The sequence below is a fragment of the Adiantum capillus-veneris genome, chromosome 21, assembly GCF_014529385.1.
Source record: "Adiantum capillus-veneris isolate H3 chromosome 21, ASM1452938v2, whole genome shotgun sequence".
Lineage (NCBI taxonomy): Eukaryota > Viridiplantae > Streptophyta > Polypodiopsida > Polypodiales > Pteridaceae > Adiantum > Adiantum capillus-veneris.
The window spans coordinates 21080931-21107998 of NC_140951.1; the positions used below are offsets into that span (position 1 = coordinate 21080931).

Genomic DNA, 27068 nt, shown 5'->3' on the forward strand with positions numbered 1-27068 from the left:
GCCCTCCGCTCTATGCAAATGGGGCTTGGTCTAAAAAAAACAGCTTAAAAAAAAAAATTCCAAATAGAGTAGCAGTGAGCACCCAAAGTTCCCCTTTTTCGTTTTGCTGGGTGCGGTACGATTACCTTGCCAAATTCACTCTCTGTCGTGTTGTAGCTGGCGAAGTGGGGATAAAACCGATAGCTGAATCTCTCTGTCTGAAAACGGGCATATTCTTTAAGATTCCCAACTTCCAATATTGCTAGAGCAGTCGAGCTTCGAGGAATTTTCCTTCTCCTCCTCTTCGTCTCTCTCTCTCTCTCTCTCTCTCTCGTTCGCTCTCCTCCTCTCTCTCTCTCTCTCTCTCTCTCTCTCTCCCACGCGCACCCACACACACGTATGCCTCTGGTAGCAAAACTCTGCCCGCTATCTGACGCTAATGCAAGTATCACCTTGCCTTCGCTCGGCTGGTTCCAAATGTAGGCAATCCCAAGGATTCTTAATGGCATAACAGGAGAAGTAGGATATGCCGCAAGGCAATGGGTAGGCTCACAGAGAGCCCTCCTCTCTAACCAGGCAGAGATATGGAAAAGGTGTAGAATATCTCGACTTTCAGAGTGCCAATCAGGTTCTTTCAGGAAAAGGCTACATCAGAGAGGGATGCCAGAGCTACTAGAAGATGCAGAACTGCCCACATATGGAGATCTCAAGATTGCCATTAGTGTGCGTAAAGGTCACAGTGGGCTTTGTACACTGAAATGGGTGCTTGCGAATGACGTTCCTGCAAATGGGATGCTCTACCTTATCCACGTCCAGTCGCCTTTGCGTTGGGTTCCAAATGCGCGTAAGTATAACTGGTTGTTTTCGGCTTCAGTTCAAACGAATGAGGTTGTTGGTTATTGATTGTATACAATTTGCGAACACAGATAAGCTTTTTGCCTTCATTTCGTGGTACCATGGAACACACCGTGTAGTTTTGTTGGGCACACTCTTGATGTTACCGTAGTTTATTCATTCATGCACTTAGCACTCTCCAGTAGATTGAATGGCTAATTGGGGAGATTGCTTCACTACAGTTGGTGGCAAGTTTCCAGTTGAGCAAGTTGATCCTGAAATGGTTAGGAGATATAAAATTCACCGCTTTTTGGAGACACGGAAGCTACTTGACCAGTACAAGAGGATATGTGACAAGAAGAAGGTATGCTTGGTGGGGGTTATTTTTACTAGTTTTGCTTTGAAATTTTTTGTATTATTGTTTTGCTGGAGTGTCTCTGTTGCTTTTATCATGCTGTTATCAACATTTCAGATTCAAACAGAAGTCATCTATTCAGAAAGCGATTCGGTTCAAAAAGAGATAGTGAGTCAGATATTGAAATTTCGCATCACAAAACTGATCTGGAGTGATTCGTCACAAAGTTTACTCTACAGGTATGCATGAGACCACAGTTGTAGTTTAATGGGTATTATGTTTCCTGTACTTAAAGAGGATGACAACTGACCGAGTTTCTGCGGATTTTGGTTTCTCGCATGTTCATTTTCTTGTATTTATCTGGGTTCCTTACGTTACCATAAGCTCACTTACATTGTGTCCTGGAGGTAATTTGCAGAGCTCTCAAGAAAGATAGCATTTCAGCATTTGTGGCCAAAAACTCTCCAGAATTTTGCACAATAGTGGTCATGAATAAGGGAAGACTGCGTTTTGTTAAACCTGCAACACAAGCTATAAGCTTTCCTTCCTCCGAAAATGTTTCCAGAATGTCTAGAGTGAGTGAGACCACTTTAGAGAGTGATGATGCACTTGAAGGTACGCTGCCAAGGTGTTGTTTGGTAGTTCGTTCCTTGTATACAAGTACATTTTCAGTGACCTCCATTAAGAAGTCAAAATGGGTTACTGTGTTTTGCAGGCGACTCAAGGGCAAGCATTGAAATCCAAGATGGGGAGATAAGTGCATGGTCTGGATTTGTAGATGACATTAGCAGTTCACAGCGGACTTCATCAGATTTCTCTGAAACGTCTTTTCAATGGGCATATTCCTGTGGTAAACGCAACAATGCAGCTTATTACAACCCTCCAGCCGGTGTAATAATAAGGGAGCTACCTGATATCAACAATGACCTGCTCAGCAATAGGTGTGAGCCACAAGCAACTTTGTTGGCTGAAGCCAGCTCATCAGAAGATGAGCTTCTAAGCTGCACTGGCATGGTTCAATTAGAGAGGAGGCAAGTTTTTGACTCTAATATCATCACAGCTTCAATTAGTGACGAGATTGTACCACAAGCAATGCCAACCATGCACCATGATTATCTCAAGGATTCGAGCTCAGTAGCTTCTGATTGTGTGGTAAGTTCTAAAGGGGCATTCTTCTGGTTTTCTTGTAAGTACAGTATTTACCTGGAACATTCTTGCAGAGGTTTTTTGTTTGTTTCAGTTATGTAGCATGGTTGAACTTGTCCCCAATGAAGTTATGGCTAGCATATGTCTGATAGAGTGTTGTTTTATTACTTGTTAAGAATTGTTTAATGGGCTACATCACCCATAAGATGAGGGTGAACTGTAAAAAGAGCAAAGACTCTCCCTAAATGAGTGACAATTAATATACTATGGCTACACAATACCATGCTCCATCAAGAAGAGAGGTCCTGGCCATCACAAGGTAATGAAAGCTTGGCGCCATCTATCAGCCCTGTCTAAGCTGCCCTGGATGCTGTCATTGAGTGTGTGATCAGCTTAATCCAAAAAGCTCAAACTTTCATTGTAGGCTGCTTGGACCCCCCCCAAAGACATGACAACACCGAGCCTCCCAAAAGAATCGAGGGCCCAGGGTGCTGATCAACTCCCTTCTGTAGTCTCTCTCCTAGTCCATGTCGCTGTTGAAAGTCTGGCATAATGCACTCGTGAGGTTGCCCTGAATGCTGAGTCTAATAGCCAAGATGCCATGCTCTCTTATAACCAAGTCATGTGCTCATGCATGATGCAGATTTGTGCTCCTCTATCAATGTAGACACTTGAGACCCATTGCCCTTTGATGTGGACATCTATAATTGGCAAGATGTCTTCTAAGTTCCTCGAGCCTCTGATCTTGGACGTTGGTCATCTGATGCTAACTATCTTCGCCTATTGCCTTCTCACCTTACGTGTTATGTGGAGTAGTTGGGGCAAAGTAATCATTAACCAAGTCATATGGTTGCGAAGTCTGAAATGCCTATTTTATATTGTGGCTTCTTGTGGCGAAGTCTGAAATGCCTATTTTATATTGTGGCTTTTTGTACTCTCTAAAAATCTTGTCCATCATCCTGTTGAGCGTTGCAAGAGCATTTGTGAGACCCAAAGGCATCACCAAATACTTGTACAATCCAAAGGACGTCCTGAATGCGGTCTTGGATACATCTCTAGGAGCAATCTTGAACTGATGATATACACTTTGCAGGTAGATTCTACTAAAACACGTAGAATCTTGTAGCCTGTCAAGTATATTATCGGAAACCTGTTCTTGATGGTGATTTTGTTGAGAGCTCTGTAGCCAATGCACATTCTCCAAGATCCATCTTTCTTTAACAATAGAAGCAGTGGTGAACAATAAGGTGATGTACTTAGCTGAATTAGACCCTTTTCAAGAAGTTCTTTCACTTGGTTCATAATCTCCTCATTTTCAGCTCTGCTTACTCTAAGGTGGCCGGTTCGATGGTGAGCTGTCGGGAATCAAATCAATTGTATGATCTTCAGGTCGCTCAGGAGGTAGCTCTCCAAGCAAACCCTTATGAGAAACAGCCAGCTTGAGCTTGCAAAAATAAGTCTGACGTGCTCGAATTGTTATTTTCATTGAGTTCATTTAATTAGATTGAGTAAACAAAGAGACTTGATTTCATTAATTTTTGAAACTATCGAAGCCGATACAAGTGGGACAGACTTGCCCTTTAATTTTGCATCAAGAATAATTTCCTTGCCCTTCTCATTCTTCAACATGGATTTTCTTGCCCGATAATCGACCTCAATGCCCTTCTTGTGGTACCAAGGGATCCCCAAAAGGATGTCACACCCCTTTAGAGGCATGATGTAAAAGTCCTCATGCCCTAAATACCCCTGGAAATGCAACCGAAGTTTGCCTATGACAGGTGTAATGGCCACATCTTGCCTTGGTGCTGCCAGAATTGCCTCCATTGGTGGTCCCAATTCTTCTAGTGTGATTCCAAGTCAAGCGGCCAAGTCAGTTGAAATGAAGTTGGCCTTGGCTCCTCCATCAAAGGAGATAAGGACTTTGTGATCACGTACTTTGCCCCACGCTCCGGAAAGGTCCGTACTCTTGTCTGTCTGTTTTGGGTTTGTCCCCATAAAATTCGGAACCAGTCCTACCTTTGTCTTCTCTTTCGTTGCACGCTCCTCAACTGCTTTGAAACTCTTTGGTTTGTCCTCTGCTTGATCATTTGATGCTTTGTTTAGGACACTTCGTCAGAATGTGCTATCCACAACTTTAACACTTGCCCTCTTTGTAGTACTCAGCATGTTGCTCGATTGACAACTTTGGGCTGGTTGGTTTCTTCTTCTGCTGCTTACCCTTCTTGTTTTCGTTGAATGAAGTTTGCCCCTTTTGAGGGGAATCTCATAGTAGACTGGGCAGTGGCATGTGTAGTGTAACTTTGTCTGAGTCTCCATGTGACACAGGAGACATGTCCTGGCCTCTGCTGGTACTCCGCCGTATCTCCCAGCCTCGACCCGAAGCTCGTGTGAAGATGTGCGTATTTGGCCAATAGCACATCGTGAGACAAGTGGGTGTCCATGTATCTGGGTCTCGTCACAAAGTTGTCTCTGTAAGGTGGAGAAGATGCTCTCTATAGAAGCCATCTTCCCAGCTCCTGTGCCGGCTGTATCCATGTCCTCCTCGTGTTTAGCTGAGTCAGGTCCTGGCGGATGAGCTTTGTGATCTCGGACTGTGTAATAGTTAGAGAGGGTGCATTTAATGAGTACTAGAAGGGGGGACAATCTGTCCATGCCGAACCCATGTGCCTGAAACCATGATGTCATCTTTCCATACCAGCATGTTGTATCTCCCTGCATGGCTAGCTGTGGGGAGGACTCAAGTGCTAGGCGGGCATATTTGTCCTGGGAAGGTCCCAGGCGGTGTATAAAGGAGACTGATCTGGTGAGCGCCTCAACCACTAGTGGGGGGGCAACTAGCTCTGCTCGGATAATGTCACGTTTTCACAAACTGGTGATGTGGCGTGCTAGTACACATCGACACACCCCCTGCAGGAAACCCTAAAAGGTGACGTGGCTGGCTGGCTGCAGAGATGACACGTGGCAGGCTGTGGATGTCAGCGCAAAACGCGGTGCAAATTGCGGAATTCTGTATTGCTGATGTGGCAGTGCTGTACGGAAGCTTTTTGGCAGTTTTGGGCGTTGCTTTTTCCTGCGCAATTGGAGAGATAGAGAGAGAGCTAAAAGCTCTGCTTTAATTTAGAAAGAGGGCTTGTGAGAGAGAGAAAGAGCCCTGCTTTATTATTGAAAGCTTTTGATTTTCAGCTTTTGGGGCTTTGCTTTTCGCATCCTTTGTAATCTTAAAACATGCCGGGTTGGCCTCTCACAACTTAAGAGTATCTGGACGCAGAGTCTGAGTGTGAGCGCTTGCCCGCACTCTTGTACTTCGAAGTCAGATTAATACAAAAAGAAATACCAAAAGGGGCGCTAGTCTTTGGGGCCAATATCTCCAGGCACGGAACTCCGCCGGGCCAGTGTCGAATAAAATTGTGAACTGTGAATTGTTTTGAAGTGGTTATTTGGTGCGATTCTTGACTTGGAGTGTCCAAGTCTGTTACAGTGGTATCAGAGCACGGCAGATTTCTCTTCTACGGGAAATCGATCCAATTTTTTTCCGCGGCACCTATGGCTTCAGGCAAAGATCAGTTGACTCCCTCTGCATCCGGAGATGCGGGAAGGGATCACAACGAAGATTCCGGCAAGGAGTATGGCCCGCCTTAGCCTACTATGACGGAGAGTCGAGAGATGGAGCGTCAACGATTGATCGGCGATGCAACAAAGATGATGCTTAATTTTGCCAAGGACCCGAAAATGGCAAAATATATGAGCAAGACCTCTCTGGAGGAGGTGCACACGCAGTGGCAGGAAACCACACCACCACCCCCGAAACCCGTTCTCAAGAAACCTCCCGCTCCCAAGAAGTATTCAGAGAAGGAATTAGAAGAGGTGGTTGATGCACGAATTGCTCAGTTTTTTGACGCGGAAAACAAAGCTAAAAAGCACGGCAAAAAGCAGAAGAAAGGCTTTGACTTCCCGGGCTATTTGGGTCGTCAGTCGACTTTTGAAAAGGCAAAGAAACAGAAGAAGCGTGTTCGATTTGAGGAAGTACCCAGTTCTTCTTCTTCTTCTTCTGACAGTTCTTCTAGCTCATCTGACTCGAGCGAAGAAGACGGAAAAGGCTAAAAGCGAAGCAAGAAGCAACGCTTCGGAAAGGGCAAGAAAAAGGCAAAGAAGTCTAAATCTCGCCCCGTGAGTGACAGTTCTACAGAGGACTCGTCTACAGATAGTTCAGACTCTGATGAGAGCAACTTTTATGCAAAGAAGAATTTTTACAAAGCCAACCAGTATGACTTTCTGGAAGACAAAAGCAAGAAAGTCCGAGAGTTTAAGGAAGGTAGACAGTCAATTACATTTGACACGTTTTCGGGATATAGAGATGCTTCGAAGGCTGTCTTTTGTACAACAGTTTGACATCGCTTTTGTGGGAGGACGTTACTCAAAACACTCTAAGATTCGGAGAGTTGAATGCTCGAACTTGGTGGTCCACGCTTCTATTAAGCAAGACTACGCCAGTTAAATGGCTCAAATTCAAGAGGCTTTTTATTTCTTCTTGGTTGACTCGAGAGTATGAACGCGATGTACGACCTGTTTGGAACCATCTTCGGATGACCAAGAAGGATACAGTGGACGCTTATTGCGAGAGATTCTGGAGCTCTTTTCTACCCGCCTCTTCATTTAAGAAGATCTCGTTCAAGGAACAGATTGAGCGGTTTACCTTGGGTCTACCTACAGAGATCCGAGTTCACTGCTTGGAACAGAAGTCAGCTTCCTTCAGAAGTTGATGAGTCATGCGAAACGGGGTTTTGCCATCCACTCTGGCAGTCTCACTTACCCCACCGATGAGATCATGACACAAAGAGTTGAACAGACTTCGACAAATGAAAGTAGAAAGAGAAAGAGCAACTCAGAAAAGAAAGATGCACGACCCAAGCTTACTCCTTAGGAGCGGGCTCGCTTCATTAGGGAGGGGAAGTGCTTTGGATGCGGGGAAACTGGACATATCTTCGCGAAGTGCCCTAAAAAGGCACAGAAAGAACATAACGATAAGGACGACGAAAGGCCTGAGAGTTCGAGAGCAATTGAGGAACGTGGAAGAAAAGGCAAGATGAAAACAGGACTGGTTCCAGACTGTGTGGGTACCGATCCCAGCATGGTGGACGAGAGTACAGAACTTTGCCGAGCTTGGGGCAAAGTGAAAGACCAAGAGGCCCTGATCTTCTTTGATGGAGGAGCCAAGGCCAACTTCATTTCGCAGGAATTGGCGGCGCGGCTCGAGATCACTCCCGATCGGATGGGACCGCTTGCGAAGGCAGTTCTAGCGGCACGCGGCAGGGACGTAGCCATTACACCTGTCATTGGCAAACTTCGGTTTCATTGTCAGGGGTATTTGGAGCATGAGGACTTTTACTAATGCCTTTGGAAGGTTGTGATGTTCTCTTGGGAATTCCCTGGTACCACAAGAACAACGCCGTGGTCGACTATCAGGCGAGGAAAGCGACATTGACTACGTAGAAGGGCAGAACCATTGTACTTGATATAGAACTAAAGGCGAGTCTATCCCAATTGTATCGGCTTCGGCCATTTCTAAATTAATGAAATCCAGTCTGTTTGTTTACTCGATCTTTATGAAAGAGTTGAGTGATGAGGATAGGACAAATATGTCTAAATTTGATAAAGAACGCCAAGATTTTCTCCACTCTCATGCCGATTGCTTCTCAGAGGGCCTGCCAGGCGAGTTACCACCTGCTCGTCCTGAAGATCATACCATTGATCTGATACCTGGAAGCACACCACCGAACCGGCCACCTTACCGTGTGAGCCGAGCACATAACGAAGAGATTATGAACCAAGTGAAAGACCTCTTGGAAAAGGGTCTTGTCCAGCATAGTACTTCACCGTATTGCTCTCCAATGTTGTTGGTTTTGAAGAAAGACGGATCTTGGAGAATGTGCATCGATTATAGAGCTCTCAACAAAATCACCATCAAGAATAGATTTCCGATTCCTAGGATCGATGATATACTCGACAGATTACAGGGATCCTCGTGTTTTAGCAGGATTGATTTGAAGAGTGGATATCATCAGATCAGAATCGCGCCGGGAGATGTCTACAAGACAGCCTTTCGGACGACTTTTGGGTTATTTGAGTTTTTGGTGATGCCTTTTGTAACCAATGCTCCAACGACATTTAACTGGATGATGGACAGGATTTTTCGAGAATACAGGCTATTTGTTGGCACTTTCTTTGATGATATCATTGTTTTCTCCAAGAATGAGGCAGAACATAGAGATCATCTGCTTTAGGTCTTTCAGGCATCACGAGATCACAAGTTAGTGATTAATGCAAAGAAAAGTGAATTTTTCCTACCAGAGGTACACTTTTTGGGACACGTAGTGTCAGCAGCATAAGTGCAAATGGATCCGGCCAAGATAGAGACTATTCGTGATTGGCCCGATTTGAAGAATGTCCATGAAGTCGAAAGCTTCTTGGGATTGTGTTCGTACTACAGGCGGTTCATTCGGAAGTTTGCAGAGATTGCTTCCCCTTTGCATGTTTTGACACAGAAAGGAGTCCCTTTCTCGTGGGGACCCACAAAGGTGACTGCCTTTCAGACATTGAAAGAGAAATTGACTATGGGACCAGTTTTGACTTTGCCGGTGTTAGGTGCAGCGGAATGATTGTTTGCGCTTTGCTCAAGATGAGTGCTCCGAACTGTGCTCAAGGTTCCTTTTAGTTCTTATGGAAGGGAGAGCCTTCTGTTCTTAATGGAGAGTGCTATGATCACAAACAAAGTGAATGGACACTGTGCGTGCAAGTGTATGAGACTGAGAGATAGAGAGAGAAGAGAGATACGACACCAGAGACGTTGTAAAACCCTCCTCCGAAGGCCCCACTCTCGTTGGCGAGAGTGGTCTACTTTTGATTGCACAAAGTGGTACAATGCGGATGCAATGGACTGATGCAACCTGGGACTATGCCGATGATGATGACGGTGATGACGACGATGACTTTAGGGCTGAAATTTGAGATCTTCTAACTGTTGAATTTCGGGACTGTTCGATGGCTGAAAATGACTGTTTTGGCTGCGTTTTCATGGGCTGAAAATGGCTATCTTCTGCAACCAACTAGGGCTGAATTTGCTACTTTTTCTATGCCGAAATCCAAAACGCTAGAGACTGAGGTTGACCAAAAATGCTAGCTGATCTTGCATTTCCAAAAACGCTGGGCATGTGAAAAACGCAAGGCATGTGATGGTCTTTCCGGCGATGATCTGATGCAAAAACGCCAAGGGCTTGGCTTCCCGGCGATGAATGCTGTTGAAAACGCTAGGGATAGGAATCTGCTGCTTGGAGAAAACGCCAAGGCTTGGAATCTTGCTTGGAGGGAATCCACCAAGGTTCTGCTGAGAAGTTGCATGTTGAGCAAGGTGCTCCTGTTGCCTCTTCTCCCATTGAGTGCTAACTTGGGTTTGCTTATATATTAACTTACCCAATTTGCCCTACCTACTTTTGTTGGAAAGTCACTTAAATCAATAAGTGAAAAATGTCAAAAATAGGGAAAATAGACTAAAATCATTGGAAAAATCCCCTAACTGATTCTAATGGATTCTGATGGGAATACTGATGATCATGCTCTGTGCAACCAGAGGATATGCATCTACACTAAGTGAGTGGGCATGCACGGTCTACTGACTGCACTGACTGAACCCTGATCATGCTGTAGCTTGTCCACGGACACATAGGGTTGGATGTGTCACGTGACAGCTAGACTTGCTGAAGTCATTTGAAGTATATTGTGATGCTTGTGGTCGTAGTCTGGGTGCGGTCTTAATGCAAGAAGGCCATGTCATTGCTTACGAGAGCCGATTGTTCTCAAGGTCGGAATTGACAACACAGATTTATGAGAGAGAGCTTTTGGCGGTTATCCATGCTCTTACTCAGTGGCGGCATTACCTACTCGGAGCGGATTTTACTGTCTTTACAGACCATTAGAGTTTACGCTACTTCTTGTCACAGAAGTAGCTATCGGAAAAGCAGATGCGGTGGGCGAACATCTTGTCGCAGTTTCACTTCCAGATTGTCCATGTTCAGGGACAGAAGAATTTGGTGGCAGATGCTTTGTCTCGGAAACCGTTCGTTCTGGCTATTTCCGCGATACATCATAGGAGCTTAGAGAATATGGTTGACCAGTATGCCACAGATCCGGATTTTGCAGACGTTATCACACGGATATGGGATTGGGAGACAGTAGCGAGATATTCCATTCGGGGGCTACTTGATGAGGAAAACCATGTTGTGTGTTACACAGCCATTGAGGGAAAAGGTTATGACTGAATGCCACTGTCCACCTTTGACGGGTCACCGAGGCATTGCTACCACGATGAAAGAGGTAGAGAGATACTTCTTTTGGCCGAGACTCAAGAAGGATGTGGAAGAGTTGTGCCAGGTGCTTGGTATGCCAAAAGGTCAAATTTGACAGGCATAAAGCATAGGAATTGTTACAGCCTTTGCCCATACCCTCCCGGCCCTGGGAAAGTATTGCAATGGATTTCATTTGATCTCCCAAGAACACAGAGTGGCCACGATGGTATCTGGACTGTTATTGACAGATTTAGCAAGCAGGCTCATTCCATTCCAATGAAGAAAACAATCAAGCCGGATCACTTAGCGAGACTGTTTGTGGCCCAGATTTTTAGATTACATGGCATGCCTGAGACGATTGTCTCCGACAGGGACTCCATATTTACGAGTTTGTTTTGGAAGGCAATTTGGGAGAACATTGGCTGTAAGGTGCAGTGAAAATAAATGTTGTTCTTTCACAAGATGAGTGATCCGATCGTGCTCAAGGTTCCTTTTTTTTTTTACTTACGGAAGGGACAGCCTTCCATTCCTTTAATGAGAGAGTGCAAGTGATCACAAACAAAGTGAATAGACACTGTGCGTGAGGGTGCTGTGTAACAGACTTGGACACTCCAAGTCAAGAATCAACCGCGACAGCACCAAATAACCACTTCAAAACAATTCACAGATCACAATAGATTTGCACTGGCCCGGCGGAGTTCCGTGCCTAGAGATATTGGCCCCAAAGACTGGCGCCCCTTTCGGTATTTCTTTTTGTATTAATCAATCATCGAAGTACAAGAGAGCGGTTAGGGTTTCACTCTCAGACTCTGCGTCCAGATGCTCTGAGAAGTGAGGCCCTCACCACTAATTTAAAGGTTACAAGGGATGCCCAAAAGCAGAGCCCCAAAAGCTTTTAAAATCAAAAGCATCAGTTCTCTCTCTCTCTTAGAGAGTCTTTTCTCTTTTTTTTTTTAATAAAAAAAAAGCAAAAGCAAAATTCGCGTCGCTCATCATTTTCCAATTTTTTTTTTAATATTTTATTTTAATAATCCGCCTCCGCGATTTCCGGAATTTAGGGTTTTTGGCAAAAATTAGGGTTTGTAGGAATTTTAGGGTTTCTGGCAGAAATTAGGGTTTTTGCTGTCCGCCACGTCATCACTTTGTGACATACCCCCCTCTTGAAAGCATTGTAATCGACCGCGATTACGCCTGCAAAACCGACAAAAGCCATAAACCGTCTTAGCAGACACTGACTGTTAGTACCTACGTACTAGGAACACACATCTAGCACATGTACAAAATCGACAGTCACATCACACGACATCACAGGACATCACCAGACATCACAGGACATCACATGACATTCAACATTCATTCGGATCTTAGACCATGATTTATCGGCAATGTAGCTAGCAATCACATCTAGGTCCAATCGGGACCTCATCGATGTCCGATTGACTAACCCCTATTGCAACCATGTCTATTCGAGATCAATCAGACCAAAATGCTGCAGTCATTTCGGCTATCATTTCCTGCACTCACAAGAAGTCAAGAACAAATCAGTATCATTATCAGGAATTCCATTTGATAAAGTCATCCAGCAGAATACTGTCAGCTCTCAGTATCCCTGAAGCTCAAAGAGACATCAGTGACTTTAGTTTCAAAATCGAGGCATCTGTTGACAAAGGAGTGGAGTAACTCCCCTCTTGTGCATCCCACTGCACCAGATCTTCGGCCAAGCTGAGTTCTGGGTTCCGTTTGGAGTAGACTATGCTAAACCAAAACATCGAGGTAAAGTTTCACAATTCGAGGAGTATCTGCTAGGTCCTGCTCCTCCATCCACTTCGCATCAAATGCAGGAAAGTTCTTGAACTTAACCAAGAACCGCCTTCAGACGTTACCTTTCTTCGTATCATTATGTGCCAAAATCTGTTCAGGAACAAGGATCTCCTCGTTTTCTTCCACTTTGGGTTGCTCATCAGGCTTCCCATCATCAGGCACATCACCCTTAACAAGTTTCAAGAGACTCACATGCAATGCATTGTGAATCCTCCAAGTATCTGGCAGTTTCAGTCGGAAGGAGACTTCATTTATCTTTTCAGTAATATGGAAAGGTCCGTAGTATCACATACTAAGCTTTGGAAAAAGCCTCTCCTTTCCCTTTTTCTTTCTTAGGCGTGCCTTCTCAAAAGTAAGAGCACCCAATCATCCTCCTTCAGTTTCCAGTCGCGACGATGGCGATCCGCTGCCTTTTTCTGTCGTTCTTGAAACTCCTGCAAAGTCTCGCGAACCTTGGCAAAAGCCGTATCCAAATCTCGCGAATATTCATCCGCTTCAAATTTCTAATCTTTCGTGCTCAGGAAGGATGGAACCTTCGCAGCAGTTTCAACAATCTCTCATGGCGTCTTCCCCGTCGAAGAGTGTATCGTGTTATTGTAGGCAAATTCCACCAAAGGTAAGTTCTTTTCCCATTGAGTCTTCTGATCCGAGATACAAGACTTCAATAAATCTAAAATCACTTAATTGGCAATCTCAAATTGCCTGTCAGTCTGCAAGTGGAACGATGACGAGAACTGCAACTACGTGCCAATGTTCTCCCAAATTGCCTTCCAAAACCAACTCATAAATCTGGGGTCTATGTCGGAGAGAATCGTCTCAGACGTGCCATGTAATCGGAAAATCATCGTGATCATTCTGTATTCTCGGGAGAAAAAAAAAAAGAAATCCATTTCAATATTTTCCCAGGGGCGGGTGGGTATGGGTAAAGGCTGTAACAATCCCTGTGCCTTATGCCTGTCAAACTTGACCTTCTGGCATACCAAGCAACTGCGCACAAACTCTTCCACATCCTTCTTCAGTCTCCGCCAAAAGAAATCTCTCTCTACCCCTTTCATGGTGGTAGCAATGCCGCGGTGACCTGTAAAAGGTGGACAGTGGCAATCAATCATAACCTTTTCCCTCAACGGCTGTGTAACGCACAACATAGTCTTTTTCATCAAGTAGCCTTCCCGAAGGGAGTATCCAGCTACTGTCTCCCCATCCCGTATCCGTGTGAAAATATCTGCAAAATCTGTATCTGTGGCACACTGATCGACCATATCCTTGAAGCTCCTATGATGTATCGCGGAAATAGCCAGAACCAACGGTTTTCGAGACAAAGCATCTGCCACCACATTCTTCTGTCCCTGCACATGGACAATCTAGAAGTGGAACTGTGACAAGATGTTCACCCACCGAAAGCTGCTTCTGTGACAAGAAGTAGCGCAAACTCTGATGGTCTGTAAAGACAGTAAAATCTGCTCCGAGTAGGTAATGCCGCCACTGAGTAAGAGCATGGATAACCGCCAAAAGCTCTTTCCCATAGATCTGTGCTGTCATCTCCGGCCTAGAGAACAAACGACTCTCGTAAGCTATGACATGGCCTTCTTGCATCAAGACCGCACCCAGACTACGACCACAAGCATCACAAAATACTTCAAATGACTTCTGCAAGTCCGGCAAAGTCAAAATAGGTCCCGTAGTCAATTTCTCTTTCAACGTCTGAAAGGCAGTCACCTCTGGGGGTCCCCACGAAAAAGGTACTCCTTTCTGTGTCAAGGTATGCAAAGGGGAAGCAACCTCTGCAAACTTTCGTATGAACCGCCTGTAGTACGAACACAGTCCCAAGAAGCTTCTAACTTCATGGACATTCCTCAAATTGGGCCAATCACGGATAGTCTCTATCTTGGCCGGGTCCATTCGCACTCCTGCTGCTGACACAATGTGTCCCAAAAAGTGTATCTTTGGTAGGAAAAATTCACTTTTCTTTGCATTAATCACTAATGTGTGATCTCATAATGGTTGAAAGACTTGAAGCAGATGATCTCTGTGTTCTGCCTCATTCTTGGAGAAAACAATGATGTCGTCAAAGAAAGTGCCAACAAATAGCATGTACTCTCGAAAAATCTTGTCCATCATCCGGTTAAATGTCGCGAGCATTGGTTAAGCCAAAAGGCATCACCAAAAACTCAAATAACCCAAAAGTCGTCCGAAAAACTGTCTTGTAGACATCTCTTGGCGCTATCCTGATCTGATGATATCCACTCTGCAAGTCAATCCTGCTAAAGCACGAGGATCCCTGTAACCTGTCGAGTATATCATCGATCCTAGGAATCGAAAATCTGTTCTTGATGGTGATTTCGTTGAGAGTGCTATAATCGATGCACATTCTCCAAGATCCGTCTTTCTTCAAAACCAACAACACTGTAGAGCAATACGGTGAAGTACTAGGCTGGACAAGACCCTTTTCCAAGAGGTCTTTCATTTGGTTCATAATCTTTTCATTCTGTACTCGACTCACACGATAAGGTGGCCGATTTGGTGGCGTGCTTCCAGATATCAGATCAATGGTATGATCTTCAGGCCCTCTCAAAAGCAATCGACATGAGCGTGGAGAAAAAAATCTTGGCGTTCTTTTCTTCAAGTCAAAACATATTCAACTTTTATCCATCGTTCAGTTCTCCCAAAAGAATGAGTAAGAAAACTGAAGTTCATCAAGTACAATCTCTAAGCCCTTCATTTATCAAAGTCGCTTTCTTGGCCCGGTAGTCAACCACGGCGTAGTTCTTGTGGTACCAAGGGATCCCGAGTAGAACGTCACTCGCGTGCCGTGAACACCCCTGTCATTGCAAACAAAGTTTGCTAATGCTCGGTGTAATGGCAACATCCCATCCGGGTGCCAGTCGAACTACCTCCGCCTGTGGCGTCAGTCTGTCGGGCGTAGTTCCAAATCGAGCCGCCAATTCCAAGTGAAAAGAAGTTGGCCTTGGCTCCTTCAAAAGAGCTTCCTGATCCTTCACTTTGCCCCAAAAAAAGCGGCAAAGTTTGTACTTTCATTCATTTGATTCGGTGCAAGTCCCACGCCATGTGGTACCAGTTCTACTTTTCTATCTGCCTTTTTTGCCACATTCCTCAGCTGCTCTCAAACTCTTAGGCCTGTCGTCGTCTTTATCATTCTGTTCTTTCTGTGCCTTATCAGGGCACTCTGCGGAGATATGTTCATGTTCCCCGCATCCAAAGCACTTCTCCTCTCTGATGAAGCGAGCTCTCTGCTCAGGAGTAAGCTTGGGTCGTGCATCCTTTTTTTTCTCTGGGTTGCTCTTTTTCATTCTACTTTCATTCCCAGAAGTCTGTTCGGCTCGTTGTGTCATGGCCTCATCTGTGGGGTAGGTCAGACTGCCAGAGTGAATGGCAAAGCCCCGCTTCGCATGACTCATCAACTCCTGAATAGAAGCTGACTTCTGTTCCAAGCAGTGATTTCGGATCTCTGTAGGTAGACCCAAGGTAAACCGCTCAATCTGTTCTCTGAACGAGATCTTCTTGAATGAAGAGGCGGGTAGAAAAGAGCTCCAGAATCTTTCACAATAAGAATTCACTGTATCGCTCTTGGTCATCCGGAGATGGTTCCAAGCAGCTCGTATATCTCGCTCAAACTCTTGAGTCAACCAAGAAGAAATAAAAAGCCTCTTGAATTTCAGCCATGTAACTGGCACAGTCTTGCTTAATAGAAGCGTGGACCACCAAGTATGAGCATTCCCCTTATAGTAAGAGGCAGCTCTCCGAATCTTGGAGTGCTCTGAATAGCGTCCTCCCGCGAAAGCGATGTCAAACTGCTGTATAAAAGACAAAGCCTTCGAAGCATCTGAGTCTCCTGAAAAGTATCAAACTTGATCGAGTGGCCACCTTCCTTAAACTCTCGGACTTTCTTGCTTTTATCTTCGAGAAAGTCATACTGGTTGGCTTTGTAAAAATTCTTCTTGTTCGCATAAAACTTTCCGTCATCGGAATCTGAGCTGTCTGTAGACGAGTCCTCAGTAGAATTGTCAGTCTCTGGGCGAGATGTAGCCTTCTTTGCCTTTTTCTTGCCCTTTCCGAAGCTTTGTGTCTTGCTTCGCTTTTTGCTTTTTCTGTCTTCTTCGCTCTAATCCGAGGAGCTAGAAGAACTGTCAGAAGAAGAAGAAGAAGAAGAACTGGGTACTCCTTCAAATCGAACACGCTTCTTCCGTTTCTTTGCCTTGTCAAATGTCAACCGACGACCCAAATATCCCTGGAAGTCAGTGCCTTTCTTCTGCTTTTTGCCGTGCTTTTTGTCTTTCTTTTGCACGTCGAAAAGCTGAGCAATCCGTGCATCAACCACGTTCTCCAGTTCCTTCTCCGTATATTTCTTGGAGGCAGAAGGTTTCTTGAGAGCGGGTTTCGGGAGTGGTGTTGTGGTTCTCTGCAACTCCATCTGTACCTCTTTCAAAGAGGTATGGTTCATATATTTTGCCATCTTCGGGTCCTTGGCAAAATTGAGCATCATCTTTGTTGCATCGCCAATCAATTGACTACGCTCCATCTCTCTTTGCTCCGCCTGAGTAGGCCGAGGCGGGCCATACTCTCTGTCTGAATCTTCGTTGTGATCCCAGCCTGCATCTCCAGATGCAGAGGGAGTCGACTGATCATTGCCTGAAGCCATAGGTGCCGCGGAAAAAAATTCGGGGATCGGATTTCCCGTAGAAGAGAAATTGGCCGTGCTCTGATACCACTATAACAGACTTGGACACTCCCAGTCAAGAATCAACGGCGACAGCACCAAATAACCACTTCAAAACAATTCACAGATCACAATAGATTTGCACTGGCCCGGCAGAGTTCCGTGCCTAGAGATATTGGCCCCAAAGACTGGCGCCCCTTTCGGTATTTCTTTTTGTATTAATCAATCATCAAAGTACAAGAGAGCGGTTAGGGTTTCACTCTCAGACTCTGCGTCCAGATGCTCTGAGAAGTGAGGCCCTCACCACTAATTTAAAGGTTACAAGGGATGCCCAAAAGCAGAGCCCCAAAAGCTTTTAAAATCAAAAGCATCAGTTCTCTCTCTCTTAGAGAGTCTTTTCTCTTTTTTTTTTTAATAAAAAAAAAGCAAAAGCAAAATTCGCGTCGCTCATCATTTTCCAAATTTCTTTTTTTATATTTATTTTAATAATCCGCCTCCGCGATTTTCAGAATTTAGGGTTTTTGGCAAAAATTAGGGTTTGCAGGAATTTTAGGGTTTTTGGCAGAAATTAGGGTTTCTGCTGTCCGCCACGTCATCACTTTGTGACATGCTGAGACTGAGAGATAGTGAGAAAAGAATACGACGCCAACAAGTTGTCAAACCCTCCTCCGAAGGCCCTTCTCTCGATGGCGAGAGAAGTCTATGCTATTGATTGCACAAACTAGTACAAGATGCTGATGCAAACTCGTGAGACTATGATGCAAGGTGGAGACTACGGTGACGACTTGAATCTGTGACTACTGAATGCTGGCCTTGCTGCTGTTTATGGCTGAACAAAAAAATGCTAGTGGAGGCTGTAGAAAACACTGCCTGTTGCTGTAGGAAATCGCTGCCTTACTGCTGTAAATTGGCGTCCTGCTGCCTTGAAAACGCTGAAGTTGTTGGCCTTCTTGAGCTCCAAAAACACTGATGTTTCTGGTCTTTGAAACGCTGATCTGCTGCTTCTCTATCACTGGCTGTAGTGCTGAAAACCGCCAGGTTGAAGGGCTAAAAAACGCTGGCTTAATGTGCTGAAAACGCTGGAGTTACCTTGATGAAACGCCAGGCTGAAGTGAGGGAGGTTCTTGCTTGAGATGGGGAGAGAGATGCCTGCTGTAAATGCTTTACTTGTTGCACTTCTTCCTGCTTTGCCAAAAAAGCTAGCGCTAGGTTTTCCTTATATATTTACTTGGTAAGTTTGCCCTACTTAGTTTCCAACAAAAGTCACTAAAAAGAATAAGTGAAAAATGCCAAAAATAGGGAAAATAGGTTCTGCGCACTGGAAAATGCCCCTGATGGATTCTGATGGTAATGCTGATGATCATGCTGTGTGCAACCAGAGAATATGCATCTACCCTAAGTGCCTGGGCATGCACGGTCTGCAAACAGACTCACAAAAGTGCCAGAACACTTCCTAATCTAGACCGATTGGACTGGCGGAACCTTCGTTATGAAGTAGCTTGTCCACGGACACATAGGGTTGGATGTGTCACGTGACATCCTCTCCTTTTTAAAGTGAGGTACTGGTACCGATCTGCATGGCTTTCTTGTAGGTGGCCAACATCTTGGGATAATCTTTGAAAAACTCTTCATCTACCCACACTGCTTTGTGGGTACCTTGATCCTTGAACTTCAAAAATTATTGTCGTACTTGCTTCTTTGAACCATGGCGAAACCGATGCAACAACACTTGCTCCGGTTCCATGACTTCAGCTTCATCGATGATCTCCGGTTCTTCTTCTTCCGAAATGTCCTTTGGAGACGTTTCCTGAAACACTTTCAACCAAGAAACATGGAAAACGTTGTGCATTGACCATGAGTTAGACAATTGCAATTTCATTGAAACCTCATTTATCTTTTTAATGACAGGAAATGGACCATACATCCGAAAAGACAACTTTGGACACTTCTTGCCAACTTGCTTAAAACGTTACTTCATGATTCTTAAATACACCCAATCCCCTTCCTTGATCGAAACATCCTGACGATGCTTATTAGCCTACCGTGAATAAGATTCCTGAGCCTTGCTTAGCCGAAGCTTCACACTCTCAGAAATCTCATCCAATGACTGACTTTCGGCATTGGTATCAGGCATTTGACGGATCGAGCGAGTCAAAAGTGACTGGAACGGACAGCCAAAAGCTGCCTCATACGGAGTTCGACCAATGGCAGAGGAAAAAGAGTCATTCAAAATAGCTTGAACCAATGGGAGATAGAGCTCCCAATGAGACTGTTGATCATGCACATATGATTTTAAAACATCAAAAGCCAATTGATTGTAAATCTCTATCTGACCATCTGACTGTGGATGAAAAGCCGATGAAAAATTCAACTTAGTGCCAAAATTTTCAAATAGTGCGCGCCAAAAATTGGACGTGAACTTAACATCCCTATCTGAAACAATCGATTTTGACAAACCACAGAGGGGGTATCGATGCTTAATGAACAACCGTACTACATCTTGTGCGGTAACTGTGGCTTTACAAGGAATCAACATGTAAAACTTGCTGAAACGATCAATAATTGTTAAACATTGAGTGTTCCTTGAATGCAAACTTGGTGGCAGGTTAGTCACAAAATCCATTGAGATATCGTGAAAAGGTCCATCAGGAATAGGCAGCGGAAGCAAGAGGCATTGCTGCTTACCCCGAGGAGCTTTTACCTTTTGACATATAGTGCACTGTGTGACATAACGAAATACATCTTTTCGCATTTTAGGCCAAAAAAGAATCTTTCAATTTTTTCCCAAGTGGTGTTCATTCCTCTATGCCCACTCATGAGAGTCATGTGCATCATGCAATATCGTTGGCCTGAGAGAGAGCAACGCACATAGACGTTGACGAAAATACAACAAACTATCACGAATGAGATAGTTGCTTGGCCCTTGGGAAGCAAGAGCCTGCAACCATTGCTTACCAAACTTGGAATCCGTATATTGGTTCTTCATGCTGTCGAAAGACACCCCCTGAAGAGAAACTGTGGACCCTGACTCAAGAGCCAAGATCTGTCCTTTGCGACTTAATGCATCTGCAACACGGTAAGGTTTTCCAGGCACATACTCAATCAAACCTCCAAATTGCTCAAAAAAATGTGACCACCTTGCTTAGCGATCACTCCAATGTGCACTATGCATAGACTGGAGCCACTTGAGGGCTTGGTGATCTGTGCGAACTGTAAACTCTCTACCATAAAGAAAATGCTTCCAATGCTTAAGAGAGTGAATGACAGACAAAAGTTCTTTATCATAAACTGAATAGTTCTTTTCTGCACTATTGAGCTTCCGACTAAGGAAAGCTACGGGACGACCATGCTGCTGAAGCACAGTGCCTATGGCAACATTGCTCGCATCCGTCCATACCTCGAAGGGGTCATCCCAAGAGGCAAGGATAAGACACGGTGCTTCTGTCACCGCAACCTTGAGAGCTGCGAAAGCCTTGATGGTTGCCTTGGGCAAGACTACGCGCTGACGGCGAGTCTTTACCCCTTTCATCAGTCATAGGTGCGGCAATGCGTGCAAAATTCTCTACGTGCGAACTATATGCTTGACATAAACCAAGAAAAGAACGCATGTCATATGCAGTTTTGGGCAAATCCCAATTACGTACATGTTCCACCTTCGCGGGGTCTAGCTTGACGACTTTTGCAGAAATGATATAACCCGGATAAGTAACTTCAGTAAGAAAAAATTCAGACTTCTTAGTTGCAATGTACAGCTGACACTCATCCAAACGGTTCAATACCCTTTCAACATCCCTTTCATGTTGTTCCCACGATGTGGAAAACATGAGAATATCATCAAAAAAGATGAACACACTATGCATAGACTGGAGCAACTTGAGGGCTTGTTGATCTGTGTGAACTGTAAACTCTCTACCATAAAGAAAATGCTTCCAATGCTTAAGAGAGTGAATGACAGACAAAAGTTCTTTATCATAAACTGAATAGTTCTTTTCTGCACTATCGAGCTTCCGACTAAGGAAAGCTACGGGACGACCATGCTGCTGAAGCACAGTGCCTATGGCAACATTGCTCGCATCCGTCCATACCTCCAAGGGGTCATCCCAAGAGGCAAGGATAAGACACGTTGCTTCTGTCACCGCAACCTTGAGAGCTGTGAAAGCCTTGATGGTTGCCTTGGGCAAGACTACGCGCTGACGGCGAGTCTTTACCCCTTTCATCAGTCATAGGTGCGGCAATGCGTGCAAAATTCTCTACGTGCGAACTATATGCTTGACATAAACCAAGAAAAGAACGCACATCAAATGCAGTTTTGGGCAAATCCCAATTACGTACCTGTTCCACCTTCGCGGGGTCTAGCTTGACGACTTCTGCAGAAATGATATAACCCGGATAAGTAACTTCAGTAAGAAAAAATTCAGACTTCTTAGCTGCAATGTATAGCTGACACTCATCCAAACGGTTCAATACCCTTTCAACATCCCTTTCATGTTCCTACGATGTGGAGAAATGAGAATATCATCAAGAAAGATGAACACACATATACCAACCATATCGCCAAATCGGCCTACCATGAGACGGTTAAATGTACCCACGGCACTTGTCAATCCAAAAGGCATAACCACATACTCCCATTGCCCTCGCTCTGTACGGAAAGCGGTCTTGAAGATGTCGCCTGTGAATACCCGTACCTGATGGTATCCACTCTTGAGATAGACCTTGCTGAAGACCTTTGCCTCATTGAGCCTATCAAGGATATACTCAATGCGAGGCATCGGAAACTTGTTCTTGACGGTCATCTTGTTCAATGCCCTGTAATCAACACACAAACGAGACGAACCATCCTTCTTGCGGACAAACAAAATAGGAGCAGCAAAAGGACTTACACTAGGACGTATGAATTCTCTAGCCACCAACTCCATGAGTTGCCGCTCTAACTCTTCTTTCTGTGTCTTGTTCAAACGGTAGGGAGCCTTATTGATTGGTTGTGCCCCCTCCATAAGCTCGATGCGATGGTCTTCCGGTTGCTCGGGTGGGGGATGGGGTGGAAGATCATCCTGCAAAAAGAGATGCTTAAACTTGGTAAACAAAGCTGAATACTTGTCTGGAGCCTGAATGTTCTGGGTAACTGGAGAGGCATATATGAATGCCGCTTGTGCTCCTCGTCGTAATTCACACTTTACGTGCACATGAGAGATGAGAGGCAAAGAATGCAGATGCTCCTCAGCACGAATGATCATAGGAGAGTCGCTCTTGGCATTCAATGTGAGAGTATTGGCCTCCCAATCGATGAGAGGGTTATGCTCACTGAAACCATCTAGTGACCAAAATCATATCACATCCTGAGAGAGGACACACAAGAAATTTCGTACGGGAAGCAGCTTGTTGAACTGTAAACAACACATCAAGGCACTCTTGCGTAATGAGAGCGTCTATACCAGGAGCGAAGCCAGCCACCTTGAGAGGAGATGTCTGACTAACCTCTAGGCGCGATCTCTCTACAAGAGAGGCACCAATCACATCATGCATACTGCCTGGATCAAACAATATGACAAAACTTTGACTCTTTACATGACCATAACACTTCATGAGAGACTCATCAATGTGTGCTTCAGAGACATGAGAAGATTCGGTGTGGTTCATTAAAGTGCTTGTGGTTGCTGCGGGTACCTTAGGTTTCTTAGGTGGGGTTGTCTTAGGACAAGCCGCTTTAATGTGACCCTTGACTTGACATTGATAACAACGACTTTCCTTAGCATAAATGACTTGTTCTTCTGCCGTTATGTAACCTCCTACAATTCCTTTTGCGACTTTTTCATCAGGTGTGAGCTTAGGTTTAGCAGGTGTTTTAGCTTTACCCTTATATTCATTTTGAGAATTCTTTTCCGAAGAAGTTGAGGAAGATTGGTTAGAAGAGTTACCGTTCTTACCATTCTTACTGTCTTACCATTCTGAAGGTTCTGAGAAGTCTGGGATGCACTTTGAGACGATTTGTTCTCCTTAGGCTTGCCCTTGTTGTTTCATCTCTTGGGAGAGAGCAATCGCTACCACCTTGTAGAGATACGCGGGGTCAAAGACTTTTACATCAAACTTAATATATTCGTCCAACACAAAAAGGAAAGCCTCTCTATGCTCATCATCCGATTTGCGTAATTGAGTGCCGAGCTGCAAAACACGGTTAGAAAAAGACATGACTGGCATACCATTTTGCTTGAGATTGCGCCAATCTTCTTTCAATCGTGCTAGGTACTGAGGAGGCATAAACCGCACCTTGAGCTTGTCTTGGAAGTCGGCCCAATTGAAGGAAAAGGACGCGTCTCTGTCGGCTTCCTGTGCGTGGCTAGGTGTGCCTCTTGCCATGCGTGGTACCAATTGATGGCATCATCGGCAAGGTACATAGCTGCCGTCAAAACCTTGCTATTCCCTGTCTTCTTAGTTGTCGCAAAATAAGCATTAAATTGATGCAACCAAGAATGAATAACACTAGCATCTATCTTACCATCATACTTACTGAACGTCAACTTCTCGGTGACGGGGTTGTTGGAGTCCAAATCGCCGCTTGCGCCACTTGATGAACCACCAACATCTTTGGCCGGTTCGGGTTTCGAGGTGAGGACATATAGTACCAAGTCGTTCACGCGTTGTTCTCTCTGGGCCTCACGCTCTAACTCCAAGGCCGCTCGCGCTTGCTCTCGCACGCTCATGCTTGCTCAGGCTCACGCTCCGTAGTAGCCTTTCTTTCTTCGGCCGCTTCCTTTCTTGCGTCGGCCGCCAAGCGTGCTTGCACAAGCTCACGCTCACGCTCAATAGTAGACTTTCTTTCTTCGGCCGCCAAGCGAGCTTGCTCCAAGTCGGCCTTTCTTGCGCTTTTTTTTCTTTCCGTTCCTCGGCCGCCAAGCGATTGTGGGTCCTGTCTGTCTTGGCGGTCACGCTCCGCGGCAATGTGAGTCGCCTCTTGCTGTGCCACCATGTCCATCATCGACTTAACCAAAGCCTCCATGAGATTTGGTGCAATTCTTGGCGTAGATGGCGAAGGGGGAGGGTCAGGAAAACCTCCTTGTTGTTGAAACTCTTCTTCACTACTTTCTTGCCCATCACCCTCATGCCCAATATCCATTCCGCTTCAGGTGATGACCATGCACTGAAGTCGTGGGTTCTTAAGTTCACGAGGAACTTGGGTTCTTGGGGGTCTTGGGTTCTTAAGTTCACGAGGAACTGGGGTTCTTGCGGGTCTTGAGGTTCTTCTTTAGCTTGCAATCCGTGTTAGAGAAGGATCTTCTCTTACCCGAGCTATACTCTTCCCTGCGGGTGCACCCCTTGGCGGCCTTGCGCTCACACCAAGGTTGCTTTTTTCCACCTCACGTTGATTGGCCGGCCGCTAAGTGCATGGTTCGCTCGCAATGAGTGACAAGAGAGTAAGGGGAGGCTGGACAAGCCCTTCTTTCTTGGGTTTCCTGTCACGCTTCAAAAACACGATTAGGAATCGACACGCCCAAGAGGTCTTGGGTTACGTGCGACCGCAACAAGCAAAAAAAATTCTATGGTTCTTGTGGTTCTTTCCTTGAGTGATATAGAACGCTGCCAAAGCTCTGATACCAATGTAAGGTGCAGCGGAAATGAATGTTGTTCTTTCACAAGATGAGTGATCCGATCGTGCTCAAGGTTCCTTTTTTTTAACTTGCGGAAGGGAGAGCCTCCTGTTCCTTTAATGAGAGAGTGCAAGTGATCACAAACAAAGTGAATAGACACTGTGCGTGAGGGTACTGAGACTGAGAGATAGTGAGAAAAGAATACGACACCAACAAGTTGTCAAACCCTCCTCCGAAGGCCCTTCCATCGAGAGAAGTCTATGCTATTGATTGCACAAACTGGTACAAGATGCTAATGCAAACTCGTAAGACTGTGATGCAAGGTGGAGACGACGACGACGACGACGACTTGAATTTGTGACTGCTGAATGCTGGCCTTGAGGCTGTTTATGGCTGAACAAAAAAACGCTATTGGATGTTGTAGAAAACACTGCCTGTTGCTGTAGAAAAAACGCTGCCTTACTGCTGTAAATTAGCGCCCTTCTGCTGCCTTGAAAACGCTGAAGTTGCTGGCCTTCTTGAGCTCCATAAATGCTGATGTTTCTGGCCTTTGAAACGCTGATCTGCTGCTTCTCTGTCGCTGGCTGTAGTGCTGAAAACTGCCAGGTTGAAGGGCTGAAAAACGCTGGCTTACTGTGCTGAAAACGCTGGAGTTACCTTGATGAAATTCTAGGCTGAAGTGAGGGAGGTTCTTGCTTGAGATGGGGAGAGAGATGCCTGTTGCAAATGCTTTGCGTGTTGCACTTCTTCTTGCTCTGCCAGAAAAGCTAGCGCTAGGTTTTCCTTATATATTTACTTGGTAAGTTTGCCCTACTTAGTTTCCAACAAAAGTCACTTAAAAGAATAAGTGAAAAATGCCAAAAATAGGGAAAATAGGTTTTGCGCACTGGAAAATGCCCCTGATGGATTCTAATGGTAATGCTGTGTGCAACCAGAGGATATACATCTACTCTAAGTGCTTGGGCATGCACTGTTTGCGAATAGACTCACAAAAGTGCCAGAACACTTCCTAATCTAGACTGACTGGATTGACGGAACCCTTGTCATGAAGTAGTTGTCCACGGACACATAGGGTTGGATGTGTCATGTGACATCGGCACGCGGTTGCAGTTCTCGTCATCTTTCCACCAGTAGAGTGACAGGCAATCTGAGATTGCCAATTCAGTGGTTTTAGATTTATTGACGTCTTACATCTCGGATCAGAAGACTCAATGGGAAAAATATCTACCTTTGGTGGAATTTGCCTACAACAACACGATACACTCTTCGACGGAGAAGGCGCCATTTGAGATTGTTGAAGGTGCTGCGAAGGTTCCACCCTTCCTAAGCACAAAAGATAAGATTTTTGAAGCAGATGAGTATACGCGCGACTTAGGTACGGCTTTTGCCAAGGTCCGCGAGGCTTTGCAGAAATCTCAAAAACGACAGAAAAAGCCAGCGAATCGCTATCGTCGCGATTTGAAATTGAAGGAGGTTGATTGGGTGCTCTTACGTTTTGAGAAGGCACGCCTGAGAAAGAAAAAGGGAAAGGAGAGGCTTTTTCCAAAGATTAGTATGAGATACTACGGACCTTTCCAGATCTCTGAAAAGATCAATGATGTCTCCTTTCGACTGAAACTGCCTGACACTTGGAGGATTCACAATGCATTTCATGTGAGTCTCTTGAAACCTTTCAAAGGTGATGTGCGTGACGATAGGGAGCCCGATGAGCAACCCGAAGTGGAGGAAAACGAGGAGATTCTTGTTCTTGAACAGATTTTTGCACATAAGGACACAAAGAATAAGGGTAAAGTACGAAGGCGGTTCTTGGTTAAGTTCAAGAACTATCCTGCATTGGATGCGAAGTGGATGGAGGAGGAGGAGGACCTAGTAGAGACTCCTCAGATTGTGTAACTTTACCTTGAAGCTTTTGGTTTAGCATAGTCTATTCCAAATGGAACCCAGAATTCAGCTTGGCCGCAGATCTGGTTCAGTGGGATGCACAAGCGAGGAGTTACTCCGCTCCTTTGTCAATAGATGCCTTGATTTTTAGAATACTAGTCATTGATGACTCTTTGAGCTTTAGGGATACTGAGAGCTGACAGTATTCTGCTGTATGACTTTATGAAATGAAATTCCTGAATATGAAACTGATTTGTACTTGACTTGCGTTAAGTGCAAGAACTGATAGACGAAATGATTGCAACATTTTGGTCTAATTGATCTCGAATAGACATGGTTGCAATAGGGGTTAGTCAATCGTACATCTATGAGGTCCCAACTGGATCTAGATGCGATTGCTAGCTACATTGCCGATAAATCATGGTCTAAGATCTGAATGAATGTTAAATTTC

The 27068-nt window shown here is 45.0% G+C and overlaps 1 protein-coding gene across 2 annotated transcripts in view; it reads left to right on the forward strand.

The window, feature by feature from the left end:
* Positions 1-202: 202 nt before the first annotated feature.
* Positions 203-27068, forward strand: part of LOC147430638 (U-box domain-containing protein 52-like) — a 68150-nt gene continuing 41284 nt past the window's right edge. The window contains exons 1-5 of one of the 2 annotated variants that reach the window (XM_086493227.1): positions 203-823; positions 1056-1177; positions 1286-1407; positions 1587-1783; positions 1884-2320. In XM_086493227.1, the coding sequence (XP_086349353.1) occupies positions 640-823; positions 1056-1177; positions 1286-1407; positions 1587-1783; positions 1884-2320 (1062 nt within the window). In that variant the 5' untranslated portion in view covers positions 203-639. Of the gene's footprint in view, positions 824-1055; positions 1178-1285; positions 1408-1575; positions 1784-1883; positions 2321-27068 lie in introns of those variants that run through there. The other variant, XM_086493228.1, reaches the window with a different exon arrangement.